At 45.6% G+C, this 25968-nt stretch overlaps 2 protein-coding genes across 2 annotated transcripts; one reads left to right on the forward strand and one right to left on the reverse strand.

Moving 5' to 3' along the window:
* Positions 1 to 1334: 1334 nt before the first annotated feature.
* On the reverse strand, positions 1335 to 3912 carry LOC115321041. The gene is made up of 3 exons (XM_029981282.2): positions 3592 to 3912; positions 2913 to 3028; positions 1335 to 2599 (listed from the first exon to the last, which is right to left on the reverse strand). Exons 1-3 carry the CDS (start codon positions 3909 to 3911, stop codon positions 1485 to 1487), a joined length of 1551 nt encoding a protein of 516 aa, XP_029837142.2. The 5' UTR covers position 3912; the 3' UTR covers positions 1335 to 1484.
* Positions 3913 to 10563: 6651 nt separating this feature from the next.
* LOC121834564 (uncharacterized protein K02A2.6-like) lies at positions 10564 to 15623 on the forward strand. Its single transcript, XM_042288278.1, has 2 exons — positions 10564 to 11297; positions 15539 to 15623. The coding sequence occupies exons 1-2, from the start codon at positions 10564 to 10566 to the stop codon at positions 15621 to 15623; spliced, it is 819 nt and encodes a 272-aa protein (XP_042144212.1).
* Positions 15624 to 25968: the final 10345 nt, after the last annotated feature.

The following is a 25968-nucleotide window of genomic DNA, read 5'->3' on the forward strand; positions in this document are numbered from 1 at the left end:
TGTCGCCAAAGAGTTGTTCAATGTTTCATTTCTTTCTTTTTTGTGCTAACTGAACTTGAGTGATTCCATCTTTATTAAGAATAAATATAAAAAAATTAATGAAAAAAAATATTGACAAATTTTAATGATATTTAAACCGAAAAAGTAATGCGACATTTGTATTCAGTTCGATTTTTTTTTCTTCTTGTAGTGCCGTGGCCGTTGGTGATTGCAGCCGTGTAATCAGCCGCTTGCAGGGCAACTATGGTCGAAAACGGAACCAAAATAAATTACTGGTACCGCTTTAGTGGCACAACTCTCGGCCTGCAGACAACAGCCAGTTCCTTGGTGCAGTGACACACACGCTTCCGCTATGTGGTTTTATGTGCCTCGCTCCGACGCTCTTATTGGGTCGCGGAAGCTGTAAGCTCCACAGTTCGCCAAGTTACTATGAAACAGAGTAGCACACTTGGTCACCGTTCCCCCCTAGTGCCTGCCATGATTGTCCTTAATCACATTTGGCTGTGATCCGCAATTGGCATACGAGTTTAGATTAGATATATCAAAGTATTAGATGTCCTCATTTCATTATTTCATGTGTGTGGTCTTTGGTCTCAATGTCTAATGGGCTGTGCATTTTTTTGTATGATTATACATCTTGCCAGTGTGTTTTAGGAGTGCAACAATTATTATGACTATAGCTGCTTTTTACAGTGTCGATCTAAAACTCACTATCTTCCTTATGCAGTTCAGGCTATTGCTGCCTCATAGTTAGTGTGTTGAGTTCGGTCATATTGTGCATCAATTTTTACTTAAATCTGCTATGTGGGAAGTACATGAATAGATAACGTCAATTATCTGCTGTGCATCACTGTTCACATTTATGATTCTAGTAACTTTGTACAGCGTTATCTAGAACTTGCTCTTTGGCTTTAGTTTAGTATGCAGTTTGGGTGATTACTGCCTCGGAGTCTTTGTGTTCAGCTGGGTTATGTCCAGAGTTTCCTTATTTGAAAAACTCTCATGCACCAATCTTTGGTGTTTGAATATATTGCTTGGGAAGTACATGAGTAGCTAGTGTGAATTCTCTGTTGTGCATCAATAGCGAGATTAAAGTTTGAATAAGCCAACGAAGTTTTGGCTACTTCGGGTCTTTTTCCCTGCAAAGTCGATTGTAATGTTAATGACTTTGACACGCTACCTCAACACATCATGTGTTAATACAAGTTGGAGCTAGAAAATCTTTTTTTTTTGTTGTTTTTTACTCTGAACAGTCTAAGAAGGAATTAGCTCTGCTTGTTTATAGGCAAATGGTTTTCTATTTATTGTAATAAACTGTAAAAATGTAAACCACCACACCCTGTGTCCTGTTTTTCTGCAGTAAACACCATTCTCAAAGACACGGGAGTGGCTACAAAAGCACTGCCCCTGACAAGCATATTTATTTGGCTCTGAAAAGAGCCGTTGTGACTTGGAGAAGCCTCGGGCTTCATGCAGGCGCTCCTTCACTCCAGCCTACGCAGCTTCTTTTTCAGTCCGGGACCGTCCTCCACCACATAAAACCCTTTGCAGAACTTCTTGAAGGAGACGTACTGGCCGCGAGCTATCAGGGCTCTTCGACGCCTCACACGGCCCGTTACCACTTCTGGGAATAGGGCATGCTTGGCGAAGTAGATAAGCCCTGGCAGCAGTGCTCCATCAATGAACTTCTTGTCGAAGGCGATGGTCTCGACGTGCGTCGAATTGGCAACAGTCGTGTTGTTAGTCCAAAAAACAAAATCGCACCACTGGTGTCCGGTCACTGCCATCTGCCCTTGCACCTGGTAGAAGTAGGCGTGAGTCTTCTTCAGTCGTACCACGCCATCCACAACTTCGCAGCAGAACTTCTTGTCCTTGCATGCCTCCATTGGTGTTAGCCCAATCTTCGAAGCCGGACACTTCACCTCCAAAAGGCCCTCTTCGTTGTCCTTCCTCACGATGCGGTCGGGCGATGCTGCAATGAAGCTGCACTCTGGGTGAATGTGCAGCCCAGTCTCGCGGATCTCGACGGGAGTGTCGAATGCTGCCATGAGTGATGCATAGGCTGAGACTGCGGTACCCTCGTGCGTCCTCCCATAGCGCATGGCCTCACTTGAGGCATCTGGGCTCGGGTACAAAATACCCTTGACCAGGTACTCGGGCTTGACACACTTGATGACAGCAGAGAAGACTGATGCCGTAATCCTGCCCTGCCGCTCTTTGTGCCACCTTGGATTATTGGCTTGACCGATGGTGGACCGGGTCACTTGTTCCCTCTCTTCCTCCGTCAATGTTGGAAGGGACTCCATGTGTTTTGCAACAACGTCCCGGGCATTCTCACTCCACAAATCTTCATCATCTTGGATGGGGAGCACTGGTGCCGCTGGTCCAAGTTGCTGTACACCACTGTACAGAAGCCACTGGAGGCCCGGTGTAGACACACTGAGGGCATCTCGCAGTTGCTGAATCTCCTCAGCCGAAGCAACACCAACATTCTCACAAGGGTCAAAAGAGCGTCGTTTCTTCTGCTTCACCGGCCTGTTGATCAGGTACTTGTGGAACGTGATGTCTGCAAGTGGCACCAGGGGAGCAGGCTTCTTGGCTGCAAAGAGAAATTTTGTCAGTTCAGTTCTAAAATAAGCCACATCTAGGTTTTCCATCTTGTAATCATGTTAATAGCTTATCATCCAAGCTGCTTTATGTAGAAAATGTAGAGTTTCACTTTCATGAAAACGAACACAAAAAGCATTGGCTGTTTGGTTCCACATTTATCTAGCAATGGAGGTGAGCTTGGCTAAATAATTAAGACAGCTTGGACGTTGGTCTTATTCTCCAATATATTAGGTACGAAGTAATAACATATATCTGAGCAAAAGATTCCTATGGAGCCTCTTTAAGGGCCGTAGTGTACACACCTTCAGCAGGCACAATCCAGGTGCAGGGTATGTCGGTGCAGCTCGTCGAGCAGGCGTTGCAGCTCTCTTCGGCATAGAGCAGCAGTGCTGCAATATGTTGGCAGGACTGGATTTTCCTGGAAAATCGAGGCAGTCAACCAAGACCAAATTAGCGGGATTATAGCTGCACGCGTAGCAGCTCTTGGTTGCCTTCGTTGTACACAGGCTGTCGGTGCATGATGGAGACATGCATCTTTTACACTACCTAAGCCAAGGAGCAAGCACTGCGAGCATGAGCGATAAACCACATGAGTTTGCTGCTATACTCTTTTTCACCTTGTGTTGTACCGCAGGAAAGGCTATACGCGCGAGCTCCTTGCTCTATGGCACATCTCGGCGGCACAAGCTCCCGTGCACCGAGGGCAACTGCCAACGCTATGAGCTCGCGCTTCTAGCCGTCGCTGCGGTACAACATAAGGTGAAACGGAGCATAGCACGATGGGGTTTGTCTTGGCCAATGTAACTCGCGTGTATTCGATGAAATGAGCCTGGGCGAACCGGGTATCGCTTCCCAGGTTTCAAGGAGTGACCGATCTCGCTGCTTACGCGTTGGGGATAGCGTGAGCGGAACGCAATTAGCCTTGCTTATAATAGGTTTGCGCATGACTTTTAACGCATGTAAAAGCAAAATATCGCTCACCCAGCAACACAGCTGCAAGTGCCGCCGATGACGCTCCCGGTGCCTCTGGCGAACCACGCCGAGACTGTGTACGGCGCCTTCTTCATTGACGGCAGGCAGACGCCCCGGACGAGACCGATCCGGGAATCGTCCGATGTGTTCCATCGGACGTTCCGGACGTAGCCTTCTTCTTTGAAGGCCCATCCCCGGTGAGCTTGTCGGAGCGAGTCCGTCTTGCGGTGAAGGTACCGCCACACTTCATCTTGCGAGAGGTTGGCGAACGGCGGAGCGTTCTCAGTCCAGCCGTCGGGTGGGAACGGGATGCTGCCGTCCTCGGCCATCCTCAACAGTTGCCGAAAGGTAGCCGAGCTACGAATACTAGGCGGAAAAGTGGCGTGCAAGAACAGTGGACCTCGCAACGTGTACAATTCAAGCCTAATGGCGGGCGTGTTTTCATACGAAGAACGCCTCGAACCCAGTTTTCGCTAGTTCGGACGTCTCCCAACAGGTAGCGCCACTTCTGCGGAAAAAGGTGGATTCATTTATGCATTTTCCGTGTTCACAAACATAACAAATAAATTATCGTTGTCCTATATATTTATGCATAATTGCGCATGGAATACCTACTATCAATGACACATTCATAGTGTCACTAAATCTTAGTTCTGTGGAAATGCCAAAACGGTATTCGGTCATATATTCCGAAACCGTTCGTAAAATCAAAAACGGAATTAAAAAAAAAATGGCAGCGCTACTCTTCCTAGGCCCCATCGTTCGCAAGGCATCCGTTCTAAAGTTCCGGGAAGCTTGCTTGTGGGCAAAACGATCTTGTTGCTTTCAAGGTTGGAGGTTTCGCGCGCAGAAAGTGATGCCAGGCGATAACAGGCCGGAAATTGATTGTAGAGGTAAGCTCTTATTTCGTTCATCTCTAAGTTGACAATGCGGTGAAGCTAAGCGTTAGCCAACCATTCAGTGGCCTGACTCCTATCGCTTGATTTCGCTCGCCTCGCGTGTGTATGCGGAGAAGGGGTGATCACGTGGTGCGAGACTGACAGTCAAACGGTCTAACAAGCACGTAGTTTCCACCGCGCTGTCAGCTTACGGGGGATAAAGTCCCCGATCCATGACTAAAGGCTTTGTGTGGCAACTGAGGACAGCGTGTGCTTCCGAAGGCGGTAATCCAGGGAATCCGGACTCAACGGGCGCCTCGCTCGTTCCTTGCGCACCTTGCACCCAGCTTGCACTAATGCTCCATACAAAAAAAAAAAAAAAATAAGAGAAAAATATTAACGAACTTTAGTGTCCGCAGCATGCCCATTCCACACTATTTTTTTGTGTTTATTTATTTGTTTTTTCGAAGTTTTTTTTTTGAAGTTTTTTCGTGAAAATATTTGCGTCGTGAAAGAGCTGGTTGGTCGGTGCTGGTTTGTTGTCGATTCGGTAACTAACAAACACAGGAGACCAAATTAAAGTTCACAATCTTTCCACATCATGACTTTCAGCTGGCTGGATTGGTACCAAGACCAAGCTTATAAGTAAATTTGGCTGTGTGTAAAAGACAGATTTATTTATCTTCTAAATTCCTCTAAATTTATTTACTCTCTAATTTCCTCTGGGTCCTTTAAATTTCCGCTTGCGACACTTCCCTCACTTCCGAAGCACTTCGATGGTGAAAAATTTTTTGTGAATCGGATTTCTTTAGCTCACGGATGCGGCAGGCTATGCTTCTCGGGACGCGCTGACCCACGTCTTCTGTACAGCCCATTTAGGGCATTCGGACGGCACTTCAATGCGTGCTTAGAGTGCCATCGGACGTGGGCACTTGAACGCTTGGCAAGAGTACCACGGCACTCTAGACACAGGCTTTTTCAAAGGCCATGCTAGATGGAGGAAGCTACCGCTAGTTACAGAACATATAGACATTTTCGCTCATTCATTTTAACTGAGCTTCTGTCGTCCGTGTTTCGTACCTCGGGGACATTGAACATGAGAAGCTTAGCATATTTTTAACATATCGTAGGGCGACATAGAGCAGTGTACGTTCTCCCCCAAATAATTGAGCTATCGCTTGCTCTGTAGAATCAACTGAACGTAAGGTGAACCCGTCAATGGCAGTTTAAATGTGGCTCTGTTGGACAGCGAAATAAGACTTCTGTATTACACACTAATGTATCTATATTTAAAGCCAGTGAGATCCGTACCACAAATATCGATATCCGGAATGCTACACGGTGCTTCCGCTGTACATTAGGAACTGTTTGATGAACAGCGGAAAAGAGCAGCGATCTTGAATGTTATCTTATATCGAAAACCTTCCTGTCAAGGGAGCTTCGGAGAGTGAGGTTAAAACAGTTAAAGGATGTAGCAAACTGTGCAGAGTTAAAGGTTTAACCCCCCAGAGCTTTTCTTGAACAGAGCAGAAGACTAATCGACTCCCTCGCTTCGAAAAGTAAAATGTAAATATTGAAAAAAAAAAGGTAGTAGTCAAGCCAAGTTTATTTAATGACTCAAAACAAAGACCGCATAACAAGTTTGGAAATCATCGCTAACAACTTTTCCAAACGCTCTGGCTCCGTCGTTTATTTTCTCCACGGCGGTGAAAATAAGGGAGCCCCTAGTGTCACGTACCATAAACCTGGCTTGCCGCCATGTATAGGTTTTTTGAACCTATACATGGCTTCGAAACGAACGCCGTGTTTAGGGCGACGCTTTATGAAATGGTCGTCACGTGGCGCATGCAATAGACCGCGCGAAGCCGACCTCTTCTCTCACGGAGGGAGGTTTTCCTCTTTGCTTGCTTTTAATGCGAATGTGGAAAAAATACTTGATTTATACATATACCTGTTCCTACGATCAGTGAGGTCGGGCTCAGCAGTAACTTGAAACGACCCCCCAAAAATATAACAATGCCCCAAAAACATCCCTGGGCTACATAACAACCCTAGGCACTTATGTAACGAAACATAATCGCACACGCGCGTCAGCATCCGCTCATACACCCGTTTACACACTGATCTATATGCTAATTGTTTAATATATCTGTGTAGCAAAAACATTAATTGCCTATTGCTTGGATAAAGGAGTGTCCCCCGCTCAAATGATCATCCTGCCGCAGGTAATAACTAAGTTAATAAATACTGAAATATAAACCCGTCAAGGCAGGCTGTACCAACTCATTTATTAAAACATCCTTGCCCATCTCCCCCCCCCCCCCCCCAAAAAAAAAAGAAAAAAAAAGAAAAGCGGATAGGAAAAAAAGGTTTCCCCGAGAAAACGAAAAAAATACCTGCGCCGAACAGCGTCGAACTTGCGCCGAACCCATAGCGGCGCCATCTATCGACAGCCCGTGATATCGCGAGGAGAAACTAACTCTTGTTACAGTTACTCTCGAGGTCGAGGGAGGGTTAAGGGAGAGTATCATCGAAAGAAGCGGTCGGGAAAGAGTAACTTCCATGCAGATAGAGTTAAAGGAGAGTAAGTTATGGCACTTACTCTCCCTTGACACCTTTTTTTTTTATAGTGTATTACGCACATTTGACCTCGGAAATCCCGCAAAACCTTCGCTCTTGTGGAATGTTGTTCCAGAGTCACCTCATAGATGGCGCCAGCGTGCCACTTTGTTCTCTCGTCCTAAGAAATTTTAAGAGGTTCCAGCAGGTGTCGTATCTCTCGGTCGTACTCGGTGTCAAGTGTGTGAACGGGCCTTTACCTTACTTAACGGAACTGCTCTTGCGACTAGGTCAGTCGTTTGTTTTGCGGTACTGCGGTGCAATCTTTGTGTTACACGATTGGTCACAAGAGTTGCTATCATGGTGGAGCCGATAGTTTGGATTTCGCCAAAGATCCCCAAACAAAGATTTGGGATCAGATATCTGCAAAACTGTACAATGAATCCGAGAAAACGGATACATTGTATTTTAGAGACACTTCACTAAAGCCGTCGTAACCTTCAAATCGTGTAAATGTACAGTCGTTTTCCTTTCACATATGCTGACCAATGATGCCACCTGCCAGTACTGTGCGAGCCTACTTCAGTTTTCTGCAAGTCGTCATCATCATCATCGATTAAACCTTGAGGGCCCTTATGGGCATTGCGCAAGAGGTTAGAGGGGCATTGAAACACTGTGTAGTTGCTGAGATGATTCAAATATTCCAACTTGGTTCGGTGAAAGGTTGAAAACAGATTCGAAACTTCGCTTCCAGCACGAGATCGCTGTCCTCCGCTTGGCTGTCACCGCGTGGTATGACGAAGTGTGGTCTGAAGCAGGGGTCACACTGGTTATATATTACAAAAAAAAAAAAACAGTATGCAAACAGATTAGAACTCAGAGCCACGAGAGATAAATGCTTCAAATGCCGAGGCATTCGAACCACGGGTATTGCGGTGATTTGTTTTTTCAAACTGTTTTTCTTTGATGTATGCGCAGTGTCGCCCCTACTTTAGAGGGAAATCTTGATCTCGATACGAAGTATCTCGATTTTCTGAACCTCTCCCAATCTATGCATCCTTTTTATTTTAAGATTCGAGCTCGTCTGCTAAACAAATGTAAAGGTATTATAATTACAGAACAATATCACGGCCATTCTACATTACAACCATCTGATATTCTTCGTTTTTATTATTTTTTCGTGGCTCCTTATATTCTTCACGAAGTAAATCAGGGATAAGGGCATTTCATCGGGTGCTATTTTCTAACAATGATTAGCGAGACTACCGTATTATCATGTCATGCAAATACTATCTAAAATCTTTGTGAAGCCCACTGAAGAATCGAAATGTGGAAAGAAGACAAAAGGAAATCAGATTCTCTTTCGAGGCCGGTTTATTCTAAGGAGCTCCAAACTTCTCCCATTATTTCACCGGTTTCTTTATTCGCATCTTCGATAGCCACTAACTTCAGTTTTTGGCGGGGTCGCGAGAAAACCGGTGTGACCGTTATTTGCTCAATGGATTCAGACGAGCAAGTTACATAATCTTTCAGGGGTACAACGGCAACTGATTGGGCTCAGTATAAGCTTGCAATGCGTTGACTTATACCAGAAAATACGGAAAGCCGGCGCACATCGCTATGACCACCACTCACGATTGTGTTGCATAAGCAGGTATAAAGTCGCAGTCACTCTGCCTATACATTGTACGGAAACCAAGTCTTGGCTGCAGGCATGATGAGAGAGTTACTGGCAGACACGCCTGAAGCATGTTCGAAAGTCGTTTGCTCCATACATACATGCATGTGTTTCAAACTTGTGTGCAGAAGGTTGTTGTGCGACTAACGTGAGAGAACTGCCATTCAATGAAGGAACACGCCTCAGCCAGTGTCTGCGGACTCTCTTGTAAACCACTAGCAGTGCGGCCAAGGCTTTACGGTTCATTAAAATGCCTAAAAAGCGCAAACAAACTAGGCCAAAGAAGACACAAGACAACTAACTGAATTAAAATGAACAAAATTTAAACCTATTTAATATGGACGAACTAGCCGAAAGCCAGGTTTTTATTTACAGGTTCGTCCGCGACAGAGCCTGCGAAACTTGGAAAAACAAATTAACCTGATGCTTGCCTCAGATCTGCAAGTATTAGTTCCAGAAGAGTTGTTGAGACCTTGAGCCTTCGGCAGCTATTCTAAACTTTTGCAATGAATATTCTTTAAGATTTATTTTAGAGCCCTAATTCAATAACCGCTAATGGTTAGGTGCAGGTTGCCCTACGTTAAAGACGGTTTTAGGGATGCCAAAGTAATTCAATCGAATCTAGACTGAACCTCTAGAATAGGATGGTTTCATATTTTGAAGGCTTACCAAGAACGCCATGTGAGCAGTAGGGAATCGAATTAAGTGCTCACAGAAGGGTAACGTGAGTGTTTTTTTTTTTTTTTTTGCCAGGAACATTTGGTGAACGACAAACATGGCGGCAACCAAGGAAGCAACTGACCATGATCGTTTTCAGCTTAAGGACACTACTGAAACGTGAAACAGAAAGCAAGTACAGCTTCGGCGAGGGGAAAATTGCAATTTACTCCACTCTGAAGAGCAACATAGAGTTTCAATATTAGAAAGTTCGCGACTGTCAGCACACTGGGAAAATCGGAAATGATAGAAGGGTCAATCTGGTTTCGTTGTAATCACTTAATACGAGGTGAAATCTGTAGTGAGGACATCTGGCAATAGATGGCACCACATGTGTCGTGCTGCGGGCTTACCGGAAGCGAAGCTTCTTCCGGTTGTTGATTTACGATTAAAGGCACTTTTTGACGAGCTGTCACAAGGGGTGGTTGTGTTCCTTCTGCCTGGCGACCATGTGGTCGCACTCGGACGCCCACGGTCACAACATGGTGTCAGAAGTGGCCGGCCTCCCGGTCTGACGTCCTCCTCGCTGCTGCTATGCTCACAGCTAGCCCTGCCTCTCGTCGTCTCTGCGTCGCACGCTGCTACGCTTTCCGTCTTCTCGTCACCGTCGCTGCGTTCCTCGTCATGTCGCAGGAGAGAACAACGGAAGCTGCCGCCGCCACCGCCCCCGTCGTCTCACTCCCGAGCTTGGTTCCACCGCCCAAATTCGACTTCGCAAACCCCGACAAGTGGCCGCAATGGTTTCTAAAATTCGAAGACTTCAGCTTTGCGTCAGGCCTCTACCAAGCGTCGGACGAAGTTCAGGTGCGGACGTTACTGTACACTATGGGATCCGAAGAGGCGCGGCGTGTTCTTGAGACGTTAGGCCTCACCGCAGAGGAATGGCGGTCCTTCGCTGCGGTAACAGACAAGTTCAAGGCGCACTTCGTACATCCACCGAACGAAGTGTACGAGAGCGTGCTTTTTCACAGGCGGGTCCAGGAACGAGGGGAAACCGTCGACAGTTTTTACACGGCCCTTCGAGCACTCGTCCGCAAGTGCAACTATCCGTCCACAGAGGTCGAGGACAGGCTCGTTAGAGACCGCTTCGTCGTAGGACTTCTCGACTCGAGACTCTCTGACAAGCTCTGCCGCTGTCCGACCCTCACCATGGCCGAGGCCCGGCTTCAAGCACGCATCCACGAAGACGCCGTCAAGGCGCGGGCGACCGTTTTTCGGGACGAGACAGCTGCCGTCGCACCGGAGCAGCTCAAGCTGGATGAAGCACGTGTGAAGAAAGGAAGGAAACCGGTCCCCAAGACGTCTCCCAAGCGAGACTCGGCGTCGTCGCCGAGAGAAGGCAGCAAGAACTGCAGATTCTGCGGCCGTCAAGCGCACCCCCGTAACGAGTGCCCGGCTAGACAAGCCAAGTGTCACTACTGTCGACGCCTGGGTCACTTCGAAGATGTCTGCGAGAAGCGGAAACGAAGTTTGAGCACTGTTCATCTACATGCCGTTTCGACCGCGGGCCGAGTGAAGTTTGTCAAGGTCGCCGTCAACGGGTACGACGTCGACTTCAAAGTGGACTCCGGAGCCGAAGTCACGGTGGTGCCAAGCACTTTTCCCGGAGCACCTCGCAGTCTCCAAGAGCCTGAAGGGCAGCTCACTGGACCGGGCAATCACCCATTGACAGTTCTAGGTACCTTCCAAGCCACATTGACTTGGAAAGGCAAGTCGGTAGTGGAGCGGGTTTACGTCCTGCCGTCGCAAGACCCGCCTCTTTTGGGGTTTCCTGCCATCCAGAAGCTGGGTGTGGTGAAGTTCGTTGACGCCCTCTCCAGTCTCAACCAGCAGAGCCCTCTTCACAGCGACATCTTCGAAGGGTTGGGTGAGCTGAAGGACGAGTATGTGATTAGACTCCAGCCAGGAGCACAGCCGTTCTCCCTCAGCGTTCCTCGCCGCATTCCGATTCCCCTTCATAACATTGTCCGCGAAGAACTGGATAAGCTAGAAGCTGACGGTGTGATCCGCAAAGTCGACGATCCGACGGACTGGTGTTCTGGTATCGTTGTCGTCCCCAAGTCCTCTGGAGGTTACCGGATCTGTGTCGATCTCACACGCCTTAACCAGGTGGTCCAGCGGGAGCGTCACGTCCTCCCATCAGTGGAGCACATCCTGGGACGTCTGGGTCCTGCACGGATCTTTTCCAAGCTCGACGCTACAGCCAGTTTTCACCAGATCAAGCTATCTGCCGAAAGCCAGCTCCTCACGACCTTCATTACCCCGTTCGGCAGATACTGCTTCTGTCGCCTTCCTTTTGGAATTTGCTCCGCTCCGGAGTATTTCCAACGTCAAATGGGGAGGATCCTGGAGGGTCTTGACGGAGTCGTCCACATGATCGACGACATTTTGGTTTTCGGACGCATCCAAGAGGAACATGAACGGCGTCTTGCAACAGTATTGGGTCGCCTCAGCAGTGCCGGAGTGAAACTGAACAGAGCCAAGTGCGTCTTTTCAGCGTCCACTGTTAGGTTCTTGGGAGTCACAGTCAGTGCAGACGGTATCAGCCCCGATCCAGACAAGGTCCAGGCTCTGGTCAACTTGGAGGCCCCAGCGGACGTCAGTGGTGTCAGGAGACTTCTCGGCATGGCTAATCACATAGGCCGTTTTCTTCCTCACCTGTCCGACGTGACTACGCCGATTCGTGCTCTTCTCCAAAAGAACAGTGCCTGGTGTTGGGGGCCCAGTCAGCAGTCTGCCTTTGATCGTCTTAAGGGCATGTTGAGCTCCAAGGTCTGCATGGCCAAGTACGACCCTTCGTACCATACCACAGTGTCGGCTGATGCAAGTTCGTATGGACTGGGAGCCGTTCTGCTACAGGACCAACCATCGGGAGAGCGTCGTGCCGTTGCCTACGCTTCGCGATCTCTTACACCGACGGAAACCCGGTATAGCCAGACGGAGAAAGAGGCTCTGGCCGTCACATGGGCCGTTGAAAGGTTCGACCAGTTCGTCCGTGGCATCAGGTTTGATGTCGAAACAGATCATAGACCCCTCGTCACTCTGTTGGGATCTGCGGAACTGGACACTATGCCTCCTCGCATTCAGCGCCTGAGGATGCGGCTTATGGCCTACCAGTACAACGTTCTCTATGTACCGGGGAAGCTCCTGGCGACAGCAGACACCCTTTCCCGAGCTCCTGTACAGGCTGCCGACACCAAAGTAGACACCGTCGAGCTCTTCGTTGGGTCACTGCTCAAGGACATCGAAAGTCTTGCATCCACTCGCCTCGATCACCTTCGCTAGCACCAAGCAGAGGATGGAGTCTGTGCCGGCCTACTCAGATTCTGCAAGAATGGGTGGCCCAAGAAGGTGTCCAACGTTCCAGTTCATCTTAGGGCTTTCTGGAAGGAGCGAGGAAACATCACAGCCTTCGAGGGCCTGTTGCTGAAGGACTGTCGCATCGTGGTTCCTCAGACTCTTCAGAAGGAGTTGCTAACATTACTCCATGAGGGCCACCAAGGTGTGGGAAGATGCAAGGCAAGGGCTCGCGACTCAGTGTGGTGGCCAACCTTGAACAGCGAGCTGGAGCAACTGGTGGGGACGTGTGAGCGTTGTGCCCAAACAAGAATTCAGCGCTGCGAGCCGCTTCTCGGGACTCCTACACCCGATCGCCCCTGGCAACGTATCGGGGTTGACCTCTTTGAGCTGCAAGGACGCAACTACGTGGTCATGGTTGACTACTATTGCCGTTTCCCCGAGGTGGTCAGTCTTGCGACCACAACATCAAGCTCCGTCATCGCGGCTATGAAGAGTTCCTTTGCCCGCTTTGGGATTCCGGAGACTGTGGTCTCTGATAACGGTCCGCAGTTTTCGTCAACAGAATTCGCCTCTTTCGCAGCCTTGTATGGGTTCGCCCACCGTAGGAGCAGTCCGAGGTACCCGCAAGCGAATGGCGAGGCAGAGCGCATGGTTCGAACACTGAAGGAGCTCTTCGTGAAGGCAGAGGATCCGCACATGGCGTTACTGGTGTACCGGGACACACCCGGAGTGACCGGCTACAGCCCTTCGGAGCTGCTCGTGGGTCGTCGTCTCCGGACCAGGCTGCCAGGGTTACCTGCATCGCTGATGCCGAAGTGGCCGTCGCCAAAGCTCGTCAAGAGCAGGGACCAGAGCGTGAAGAGCCATCAACGCAAGGACTTCAACAGGCGTCACGCTGCCCAGTCACTGCGCCCTCTGGAAGCAGGGGAAGAGGTGTGGGTACAAGATATACCATGTGCTGCTAGGGTGTTGAGCCCGGCCAAGCGGCCGCGCTCCTACGTGGTCGAGACGCCAAGGGGTGTTGTCCAGCGCAACCGTCGCCACTTGGTGCCGTTTACGCCCAGTACTCCCAGCCAGCCAAGCGACTTAGTTTGTACCCAGCCTACAACTTCAGACGGGCCAGTTCCTGTAGCCGAAAGACCAACAGGCGATTCAGCGGTGGTGCCCAGTTCTACACGGCAGTCTCCCCCACCGGGTATACGCGTCACACGTTCGGGGCGGCAAGTCAAGCCTCCTCAAAGACTGAACTTGTGAAAGCACGATGTAAAGCTCCCTCGAGCTGGAAGGGGAGATGTAGTGAGGACATCTGGCAATAGATGGCACCACATGTGTCGTGCTGCGGGCTTACCGGAAGCGAAGCTTCTTCCGGTTGTTGATTTACGATTAAAGGCACTTTTTGACGAGCTGTCACACAGGGTGGTTGTGTTCCTTCTGCCTGGCGACCATGTGGTCGCACTCGGACGCCCACGGTCACAACAAAATCCTAGAGTGTGTTCTTCTTAAGCCTTACAAACCCTTGAAATCAAAATCTTAACGCTAGACTAATACGGCTTTTGCAGATGTGTTATAAAAGCCATGATGACTTAATGTGGAGGGCTGATGGTCTCTATAGGAATGTTAATCATCTCAAAATTGTGAGTTCATATTTTACTTAGTGACGAGAGACATAATCAGAAACTTGCTTAGTGTTATAAAACCCACAAAAGCTGAATGTTTGAAACGGAGTGCGTGGTACGCGTGGTATTCGGCTAGAGTTACCACTCGTGTACCAGGCTCGCAAGACTGGCAGTGTGAAACGCACCAGCGCAACAGGCGCAAAGCTGGCGGTCGAAACACGTGGTGAATATTGTTTTCTTCATTCACGTTTTTGTACCGCCACCATTGCGCCTGTTGCACCAGAGGAAATTTTAGCGCGCACCATGTGCATGAAATTTTTCTAAAGTTCATGCATCTAGCGGTGATTGATATTGTTCAGCAAGATTCTAAGTGAAACACTGTGATTTTTTAATAATTAAAAAAGGTAATTAGGAAGTTTTTGTTTTTTAATTGACTTGTTTCGAGACGGTTAGCTACCTATCTGTCAACTGCGAATAGCTAACCTGCAAACATCGCATTATTCTCCCCATTATGCCTTTTTAACATAAATTCTTCGAATTAAAATGAAACAACTTCTAAAAAGCATACATAGCTTGTTATAACTATTACTGATCAGGCTAAGTTTTCAGCATAGACGTAGAGTAGGCAGATTTCCTTGCATGTTTATCCCGAGTTCGTGTCATAAAAATGGTTGATGAGGCTTTTTTACAACACTCACAGTTTCTGAATTCCAATTCTTACATAAAAATGGCGTTCGCTGAACATAGTTGCTGAGTTTAGTTTGGAAGCACACCTGATTTCCAATAAGAGCTCACTATTCAAGTAAACTACAAAAGATAGCTTGAATCTATATATAGGGCTATACAAGTCACTAGGCTCGACTTTAAATGTACCGTAAACATTGACGCCTGCACGTAGATATCTAAACTTTTGTCCAAAGCGTATTTCACATGTCTTTTTTTTTTGTAAAAATTACAGAGCGTACCTCTTTTTTTAATAAATATGGCAAAATGCTTGCCAGGGTAAACCTGTGAAATACACTTTTGACGAAACGTTTACATCGCTACGTGCAGACGTCGATTTTTACTGCCCATTTTAGATCACGCCTGGTGACTCGGGACACCCTGTACATACGTATGAATAGTATTTTACGAACAGAGAAGCCCTTTTTTTTTAATTAAAAAAGTATCGGTCCTACACAATGTACTTTGAATTGTTGTTTTTACAGACCTGGTGTTTTCGCCTTCAAAAGCGCACTATTTAAAAATAAATACAAACAAGTACGATTAAAACTCTACAGGGTGATTGTCTGATGCCCGATCGTACTGTCCCTTTAACTTTCATTTTGTTATTCCTTAAAATAGCGACTTGTGACTTCACCTTGCCCTGTAGTCACCCTTGTCCAAATGCCCACAGAGCACCCACAGAAAATTTGTGTGGGGTCCTAGAGGTCTCTATGGGGCACCTATGGGGTTGTATGGGTGTCTTGAAATCTCTGTGGGGCCAGGCCTGTGGGCCTATGGGACATGGGGGTTACTGTGTGGGGTCCTTTGGGTAACCCACACAGCCTGTGGGGGCTCCTTTGGGTAACCCACACAGCCCGTGGGGGTTCTTTAGGTGACCCACAGAGTCTGTGGGGATAAAACCCTGGCTTTTATGGGACATGTAGGAAATTCTATGGGTTGACGTAGGTACCCTGCAGCCTGTGGGGATAGAGCCTAGCATCCCACACACTAAACTTTTTTACACCCCTTAGGGGTGTAAAGCACTTGTCCCAGGACGAGCACCCTTTGAGGGTGCAAACGAGCACCCCTGTGCCAAAGCACCCTATAGGCGTGTGAAGTAGTATAGGGTGCTAGGCGGAATGCACCCCAATCCAAGGCTGCTGATGCTGATTTTAATGGGTGCTGGAGGATGATTCATTCTAATCGAAACAGACTTTTGTAAAACAAAACTTATCTTATTTACACAGATGATCTCGTTACAGATGAGCACTTAGCCAAGCCGACACTTTGTACAGGCAGGCTGGCAGTAAAGTGGACTATTTTCTAAAATTAGTTGATTAACTTTTTCAATTACTGGTTCCACAGCTGTTGCGAAATTCAAGACAATCACCTCCTTAAACCAGTCAATTTTTTATAAATCCTGAAATGAGCACATAGGCCAAAAAAAAAGAAGAACATATTATTTCACCAAAGGCAGCGGTGTTGTAGCGGTCCAGAAAGTATTGTATCCCACAACCCGTTATGTGTGCAAGAATGTCTCTCAGTCGCTTTTCTGAGGTTAGTGCACACTTAACGAAAAATAAGCTGGTCTAAGAAGGTGACTGCTCCCATTTTCACAATATGTGCTGGTGCCATCAAACCAGTAACTAAAAAGCTAATTCATGGATTTTATGCAAAGAGTCCACTTTTAGCTGTCATCTTGCCTGTATAAAGTGTCTGCCAGGACGACTATAACTCAACTGTAAAAAGACAATTTGCATAAAACAGAAGTTTTATTTTACAAGAATCTGTTCCGATGAGAATGAATCACACCGCTATCTCAGCACTTGTCAAAGCGGGTTCAGTATACCAGGTATGGCAACCAGAAAACCACGAAGTATGCAGACCAATTAAGTGAAGAAATAAGGAGATGCAAAAGTATAGTACCAGCATAGGACCTCGTTACAGAAACTCGATTCATTATTTGATATGTGTGCAATGCATCGGCACACATGCTACTTGAAGCAGCTGTGCATAGATGCATCATCCGATAATGAAGGCAAGATGTGCATGGCAGAAAAGGTAATATTTCAATGTGAAGCTTAAGTTGTGTGCAAACAGAAGTTACAGAAAAATCTTGCGTGATTTTAGTTTTACTTCCCACAAAATTTGGAAGGAAAATAAAAAAATATCACAGAATGTGTTCCATGCCTAAAGCTTCTGAATCTATTAATTACTCAATGGTCTTAATACTCGTATACTAGAATAGATCAGTGGGAGACATTCTCAAACATCATTTTAAAGAAGAAGTCTGCCACCACTCTCAATGTGTCATTAAAAGTGTCCAACTGTCATACTACCAACACTGAAGTGTGATATGCATCACATGCATAATGAGCACTTGCTTATGCAAACTATGCAATGTGAGAAAGTGTATGGTACAAACATAAACAACGAAGAGCTTAGCTTGTTCAATCCCGATACTTGGTCCTTGCATCCTGCTATGGCTCGTCGGTCATTTGCCTTGCATATGAAGTGGTTACGAGTCGTCATACCTGGTATGCCGTAGTGCCTTTACACTTTCGCCCAGGGCATGGCGAGTGGCATCAGCTGCATACAAACAGCATGTGATTGAGCTGCAAGTAAATAAAAGTTGATATAAAATAAGAAAAAAAACTCAAAGGAAAACTAAATGACTATTTATTGAGCTATTATAGGACCACAAAAATAATAAGGTATGTCCTCCAGACACATATCAAAATACAATACTTGTGGCATTCTATCAAATATCACAGCCTATATAGGCCTAGATGCTAGTAAAAATCGAGAAAACATTGGGGGGTTTGAGTCAATAAAAGCCAAACTAAATGAATAATCATTTATTGAACTATTATGTGAGCACAACAAAATAACCAGGTATGTCCTCCATACAAATAACCAAATATATATATTTTTTAAATATCACACCGTAGGCTTAAGATGCTAGCAAAAAAAAATCAATACAGACTACCTCAGTACATGAGAATGTTTCTTGATAAAATGACTAGAACAAAAGAACAATTTAGATGCCTTCCGGTTCGAGCGTATACTTTTTGTTCCATAGCACATGCGACTTTCATTTAAGACCATAAAGTTGCATAAAAATCAAGCTACACTTCTTTCAGTTTAGGGCTTAAAACATTAAAACAAGCTACCATATTTTCCAGACTAGGGTCCACAATCCGGTGTATAATGTGCAAGGATAAATTTCGCCTAAAAAGAAAAAGTATTTTCTTAAATAGTCCGCACTAGGTGTATAGTCATCAGGGAAAACTTCAGGCTGGAGAACTCCACAAAAGGGATATCTGCGGATGAATGTCGGAGGGCTTTCCGTGATCCGCTCGTCAGCCAATCGCAGAGCTCCTCAAGATTAAGCTTGACCCAAGTTGGTTGCGTGCGGGCTTCCAAGCAAACACCATGTCAGATGCGAGGTATCGAAAGCCTGGGAAACAGACTGACGGTAAGAGACTGTCTCGATTACTTTATCTCAGCATAAAATATCCAAAACATGGCAATCTGGCCTAACCAGTTTCGTAATAATGAACAATCTTGAAACAAAAGTTGTAGATTCCACACCTGTAGATAGACCGTACGGTGTAAAATATCAACATTTAGACATGTATAGTTTGTGGACTATAGTCTGGTAAGTATGGTACATTTATTTTAGTTTAGAGTTAGAAAGTTAAGGGTGGACACTACCCAAAAAAGTGAATTTCTTAACCACCTCTCTGATTTGAATGACATTTACAGGGCTTGTTTCTATTGATGTTGAGAACATTTGTGCCAAATTTTGTTAACCTCAGTAAAGTACAATAGGAATTGCTAACGTTCAAAGATGGAAGTGGGCGTGTCTGCGTAGGAAAACTATCGTTTTGAAATTACTTATAAATTTGTCGTTTTCATGTGTTATATTGCTTTAGAACAGTTCAAAGCAGATAGCTATGGAGCTATTTTTCTATATTATACCATCTTTCATGACAAAAATGCCACTAAACACAAATGCTGTTTTTTTTTTAGATCACCATTCTTTGTCCAAAATGCTAGTTCTTGAGCACGAAAAATTACAAAAATAAAAAATTCAAGCTCATAGCTATCTTCCCCTTAAAATTTTCACTCCAGAAAAACTTATAAAAATGAATCCAAGTTATGTAATAACAAAACGATAGTTTTTCTAAAGGGAAATTTATGCTAAAAAGTGGATTAGAAAAAAATGCGTTCTAAGTGCTCCAACCCGTACCTTTTCTTTAGCATCGGTGGACCAAAAATAATTTATAAAAAATTAACTATGCAGTGTAAACTAGTGAACATTTCTGGGAATACTCTCTAGATGTTGGTGGATTTTAATATGACATTTTTCAAAATCAACTTGGTTTTGCAGAAATTGTTTTTCTGGGTAGTGTCCCCCCTTAAAAGTTGAATGGGTGCTGTACTGAAATTTGGCTTCACAAAACAAGGCATCAGAAGCACACAGTGGGATGCTACAAACCCCAAAACATCACTCATGCAGACGTATCTCAACTGGATGGCCATATTTTCGAAAAAGAAGGGAAGAGGAGAATAGAGATGTCGCAAGCTTTGTTCAATCATGCTCATATTTTCCAAAAAGTACTGCCCCCCGTACAAGATACCGTCCTATGAGTTATGTCTTAAGGTTTGCAGCATCCCACCTAGTGCGCCTGCCTGGTTTCGTGCTATCCAAATCTCGGTTCAGCATCCCTTTGGTACTAGAACGGTTGTTTGTTGGCCTCACTGATTTTACTCTCTTGCGACCTTGTTCAGGAATTTCGTCCCAACTGGCCTTGGAGTAGTGCTGCTGAGGCCGAAAAACAACCGTTCTAGTACAGCAACTGTGTTTGCTGCCTTTTTCGAGCACATTATATTAAAAAGCCAGTAAGCCACCATGATGGCAGCGATGCCATCCTCTGCATTCTTCACGGACAGGAACCGCTGCCTATCGACAGCGAGGTACAAAAAGTCAGCCCTCTCGGCGTCATTGCCAGAGTACACGACGCACGACATTGCCGGGATGTCTTGCTCCTATGTTAGCAAACAAAATCAATGCAATGTAATGCAGGAACCATGTGTAATAGTCTTTTCTGAATCATCACAGTTAACATATCACTATCTACCAGCGAGCTGGTCCAGTGTTATTTGCTATAGTTACTTATCTATGTGTAATATGTAATGCCCCCATCCCCTGCAGGCCTGATTATACTTGTGCAGAACGCAACTTAGACAAGTGGCAGTAAATCATACTTTCCCAGCACTGAAAAATATGCAAGATCATCGGCGCAACAGGGACACCTGCATTATCTCTGCGATTAGTTAAATTTCGGCAATGCTAGCCAGAAGTCTGGTTCCACATAGAGACGTAAACGTTGCTTTGACTTGCTCATGGCAAAAAAGTCAAAATCAGTCAACAGCAGCCCATATTCTACTTGTGTGATGACTTCAGCTCCCATGTACATCTGGGCCAAAATATTTTGCTTTAGATGGTTAGAAATTTTCGAGGAAACTACATTTGGCCATGATATTCCCAACCATCAGTGGGCCAGGAAAGACAGCCACTGGATCTTTTGTACCTTTCTAGAAAAGTGCGCCATGCAGTGAATAGAAACCTTGCTTGTCGAAGTTGTAGCCAAACATGTGAAGCAGTGCCATCACCACTGTATTGGCTCCCCTGAGACCCAAGTGACTCCTAAACCTCACCTCCAACTGCATAACTTTGCTAAACTCTGATCTAGATAAAGGCTAAACTAGGTATAAGCATGGAACATGGCTCTATCTGTTGTGCAAGAAAGGTGCTAGTTTGTAATGTACCGCATGGTTGGCTGCCATTAAAAAAAAGAAAATGAAAAACTTTAATAAGATGGATACATTCACAATTGCATATGTGCACCAATGTTACCTAAACATTTGCTTAGCAAGATTGTGCGCAAGGGAATTCATAAAAGTGCTAGGTTACATTCTGCAACCTATGCTAGGAAAGATAGTTGAGAGCTTACCTCCTCTCCAGCAAAAGCAGATGTGACAGTGCCATGGCTTCCTTGACATTATAAACCACGATCATCGTAGCCGCTACTGCCAAGATGTCTGAAAAATAGTAGCACCGTTCCAGTATAAGTTTAGTAGAAATTCTCTGCAGTTTTAATGCCCTTGGCGCCGTGGAGGGCGAGCCCTCCACGGCGCTTGCCCACATGATTTTGCAAGGTCCATCAAAGTTGGAGCTTCGGGTACTAAAAGGAGTGTGGAGCTGGATATAGCGCTGTACAACCATACTTCTTGTAAGCGTCTAAAGCGCACTGGCAGACTCTTGGCTCCAGCCGGTATCAGGGGCAGCAGAAGACGACCAAGACCACACTAATGTTCCGAGCATGCCTACTTACAGCGCCCGGCGAGTCGAAGGCACAGATTGGCGAGCATTTGTTGCAGTTAGTCCCATAACCACCTGTTGCACAAAATTAAGGAGCTGGGTTCTAAGCAATGTTTCCTGCAATCACACCGGTGTAATTGCAGCCATTGCACAGCTGTGGCAACTGCTCAAGGGTGCTTTTACTGCTGAGAGCTACTGCCACCGGCCGTGTACTAGTGCGCACCCTGTTCCACCGCTTCATGGCGGGTGTGTTAATGATGTGATGTTTTCGTTGCTTAATGATTCCATACTTTATAATTATAACTTCAGATGTTCCTTGCTTATCTACAATATTAAATAAAAAGTACCTTAATAAATAACTGGTGCAGCTCCCTGATTATAATATTCATTTTGCTTTAAAAAAGACCTAGCGGGTCTGACCCATCGTAGTTGCTTCATGAGGCATCGCCAGTGCGTAGCAAGTCACGTGCATTCAGCATTATGTGACGCCACTGCAACACGAGCTGTTTCTGCCTTGTTCAATTAAAACATAATGCACTAGTAACTTAATTCTCTCCTTATTGCCTAGGTTGCCCAAACCACCAATGCAGGAATTCTAAGGATTCCTTTTATGTGAAGAAGCTGAAATAAACGGTCATAAAATGTAACAAAAAAAAAGCTCCTTTATCGTCTTTTGCCCAGTACAAACTGACATGTCTAGCTAATTGCTTCAGAAGCTCAACGACGTCACAACGCACAAAATGAAGGCAACTGCATGGCAACTCCATGGGTAGTGGATTATTCTGTCCGTCTTGTTTTTCTGTATTATTGTTCTGTCGTGTTGGCATTCAATTTTGTTATCCTCTGCCTGCATTCTTCCAGGGCAATTTCTTGACCACTAATACATATTATAGATTTTTGGAACCAATCAATTTGAAGGATATGAACCTCAGCTTTTCCAGTGGCACAGAGGCATTGCCAGAGCCTGTCCCACTCAAAAGATAATGAAAGCCCACCCCCCTCCCCGCTCCCCCCCCCTCCCCAAAGTCTTCCATTTTGCTGGGGCCTCCTCTCCCTCATCCCCCTCATACAGCATTTTGTCATGGGCACCGCCGAATCAAAATTTTGGCTACGTGCCTGGCTTGCACCCATTTTTTTGTTTGTTCATTACTATAGGATTCAACTGTAAGCACAAGGTTAATGCAGAGTAAGAAATAGCAGCATACTCTTGTTGGCTAGTGCTGATGATTGGACCAGTTGGTAGAGAATTATTAAAAAGAAATTGTGAAGAATATGGGAACAGCGCACACGGACACGACACAGCACTGGGTTCCTCTCCTCCTCCTTGTCTGTGCGACTCCTATTCTTTGTTTTTAATAATTCAATTTTAATGATATTCTGTTTCATATCATCTGTATGGGAGTTCACTGTAACAACCCACCTGCAATTGCATTCACTTTGGGGGCAGCTCCCCCTTCCTCATGGTGCCAGCGTTGAAGGAGTGCAGGGTGCGTGTCACTCTGACTCTTGTGGTGCAGTTCCCCAGGTTCCCATAGGTTGCAAGCTGCAAGCCAAACTGCGTCAGGCCTGCCAGCCCTGCGGGGGATGCCAATTCCACTCTTTTAGACGTAGACACTCACATTTTGCGTTTACCTAAAAAAAAAAGCTTTAACAGAGAGGAAACGCAATAATTGGCCCTTTTTGAATGCGTCTTTTTCTTTTGCTGGGAACATACATAAAAGTCACAAGCTATTGTACATTCAATGGTGCGGCTTAATTCATGCTGAACATTTTTTATATAACTTCGAGCATTTAGAAAAAATATACAATATAATGGGTCGGACATAAATTGTTCCGGTGAACTATCCTATACATTTACACATTACCTGATATCATAAAAGCAACACAGCAGGGAAGGCTGTACTGCGTGAATTAGAAATTTATAACCAACTAAAAGTTGGCATTTATCTCATTTATTACTATTGGCTATTATTTTTTGACAGAAAGAATAACTGGGCGAGTCGGTACGTTGGTATACTCTTTTAACACCATCGAATATTCAGGATCTTTTAGTGTTTTTTTATACTTTTGCTTTTTCTAGCTGCTCTGCTTTTTGTAGCGGCTTTCGCTGCCACTTAAAACGCGACATCCAAACTCACGTTATTGACATCACAGAATGGTAAACTTCGAAACGTGCCGCTTCGGCATACGCGAAGAGACCGCGCTTCTCTGCGGCACAATCATAAGCATGCGCAAGAAATTATGCTGCTCGCTCTTGTAACGTTTTTTTCTCGCTCCCGCTTTACGAAACGAATCGGTGGCGAGCGGCTGTTGAGACCACACGGCAGAACTAGCATCACCTGTGATTACTTGAACTGCCGTCAGACTGCACTTGAACGCTCCGCAAAAGGGTCGTCGGGCGAACGTCGTAGAACGGCGCCCAGAGCAGCCTCTCGGCTCCGCCGCACACGAATCTTTCGTCGCACACGAATCTTTCTCGCTCTGCGGAGCGAGCCACAGGTTTTGAAGAACGTACGCTCTTTTCAAATAACGAAATAACACCGGCCAGAAGCATTGTTAGAATCAAGCATAGCTTAGCAAGCACATGGTACTACACGTACACGACACAGTTTGAAACAGCGACGCACTTCGCAGAAACAAAATAGTTCACCGGCGCTTGCAGCAGTGTTGATGGACTGTCCGCAACTTGCGTTGGTAAGGGGCAGCGTCTCCCAGCTCTCAGTCGTCGCTTGCTATTCTTGAACACGGTATTCGTAATAAACATATCTAAAATATCTGCTAAAGCGGCTAAAACGTAAAAAGGAAGCGATTCTCGAAGCCAGCGTAACGGCCAGTGCCAACGGTAGCTGATTGCAATAGCGATGGTCCTTGCGCAGTCTTCAAAAGGCTCTTCCTTTTTGTTTTTGAAAACAAAACTAAGTAAATTAGTATTATATTACTATTAATAGTGTCACTATAATGTTCTAGAAAGTTGACAAAAATTTAGACTATCTTAGATGTTATCTAAACTTTAGGCTTTCTTTTTCAATACGAAACCCAAACTATAGCTCAAGCACGTTTCGTTCGTCGTATTCGTTTCCGTGCGTGCGTGCGTGCATGCGCCCTGTTCGTATGCGCGTGTGGATACGTCCGCGTGGTTGTTTATGCGTGCATCTGCGTCTGCGTGCGTTTTCGCGTGTGCATGCTTGCGTGCGCGCGTGTATGTGTGTGTCTGCGCGCGCGCAAGCATATCTGTTTATGCGTTCTATTGAACTACGCCAGCGAGAAAACCAATTGGATGTCCCTGGACACTGTAAAAAGCACTAAATGATTTTATTACTAACTGTTATTATTGAAATATGCCAACGTGAAGTCCAGTGTTTCTTCCTTAACTCTGCAGTAAACACTAGTTGATTGATTGATTGAGCTTTATTTTTGCTGGCTGTATTTTGAGACAGATGCCAATCGGCCACTTCCGCGAATGGGGCGAACATCCGTGGCCCTTCTAAATATCGTGCTTTGAACGTACCTCGAGGAGTCCGACGCCTTGATTGTCGCCATTTCAGCAGTTCTATAAACCACTTCTATAATCCTAAATAATACTAATGGCGCGCCTAAATTATACTTAATTATGCTTAGAGCGTACTTCGAGTAGGCTAGTAGTTACATGATCTAAACATACTTGGCAAGTATACTTAGATCATGGAACGGCTCCCGCATGCCACATACTACTACTCTACTTTTTGTAATATTCGATTACACTCCCTGCCATACAGTACACTACAAGTGTATGTCGAGTATACTTTTATTCCGCTCTTTTTCACTAGGGGGATGACGGTGAGACAGAAAACGACTACGTCACATACGTATATCAGCACAACATCAGACGCTCCAGTTTTTGAATTGTGATGGAAAGGCCGATGGCTATTTCAAAACTTGTTGCATTTTCACGCATTGTTTCAAATGAGTTAGACTTTAAGAATGGCTTCATTTGAAGCTGCAATTGCAATATCGGCCATTAAACTAATAAAAAATATCAAATTTTGGTTAATTAGTCATAAATAAAAATAAAATAAAATAAAAATAAACTAAATAAAAAATATACTGTGGCGTTTATCAATTCATCTGATGTACGCTGACCCCACTTATATACACTGAAGACGACATACAGATATCTATCGCTTCCCTTTTCTCCAAATTATTCAGTTAAAAATAAAGATCTTCACCCTTGTCCGAATAATTGAGCAACCTTCCAACACCCTTCCAGCACTCAGCACCCCTCACAATGTATCGGAAGGGTGCTCGCGCTCAAGCACCCTCGCACTCGTCATGAGGGGTGCTAACCCTACGAAAAAAAGGGTGCTGGACGGCTAAGTGAAGGGTGCAAACCCCTTGCAGCACCCTTAAAGGGTGTAAAAAAGTTAAGTGTGCATAGGACAAGTGCGACGTTGTGCGGGCTGCTGTAGGGATGCCACACGCTAGGGGGCGCCCTGTGTAGCTACACGGGACATGTGTGAGGCCTATGGGAAGCCTGTGAATGTGCCCCTCAAGATATATTGTACA

This window comes from Ixodes scapularis, unplaced genomic scaffold, assembly GCF_016920785.2.
Source record: "Ixodes scapularis isolate PalLabHiFi unplaced genomic scaffold, ASM1692078v2 ptg001547l_1___fragment_1__unscaffolded, whole genome shotgun sequence".
Taxonomy (NCBI): Eukaryota; Metazoa; Arthropoda; class Arachnida; order Ixodida; family Ixodidae; genus Ixodes; species Ixodes scapularis.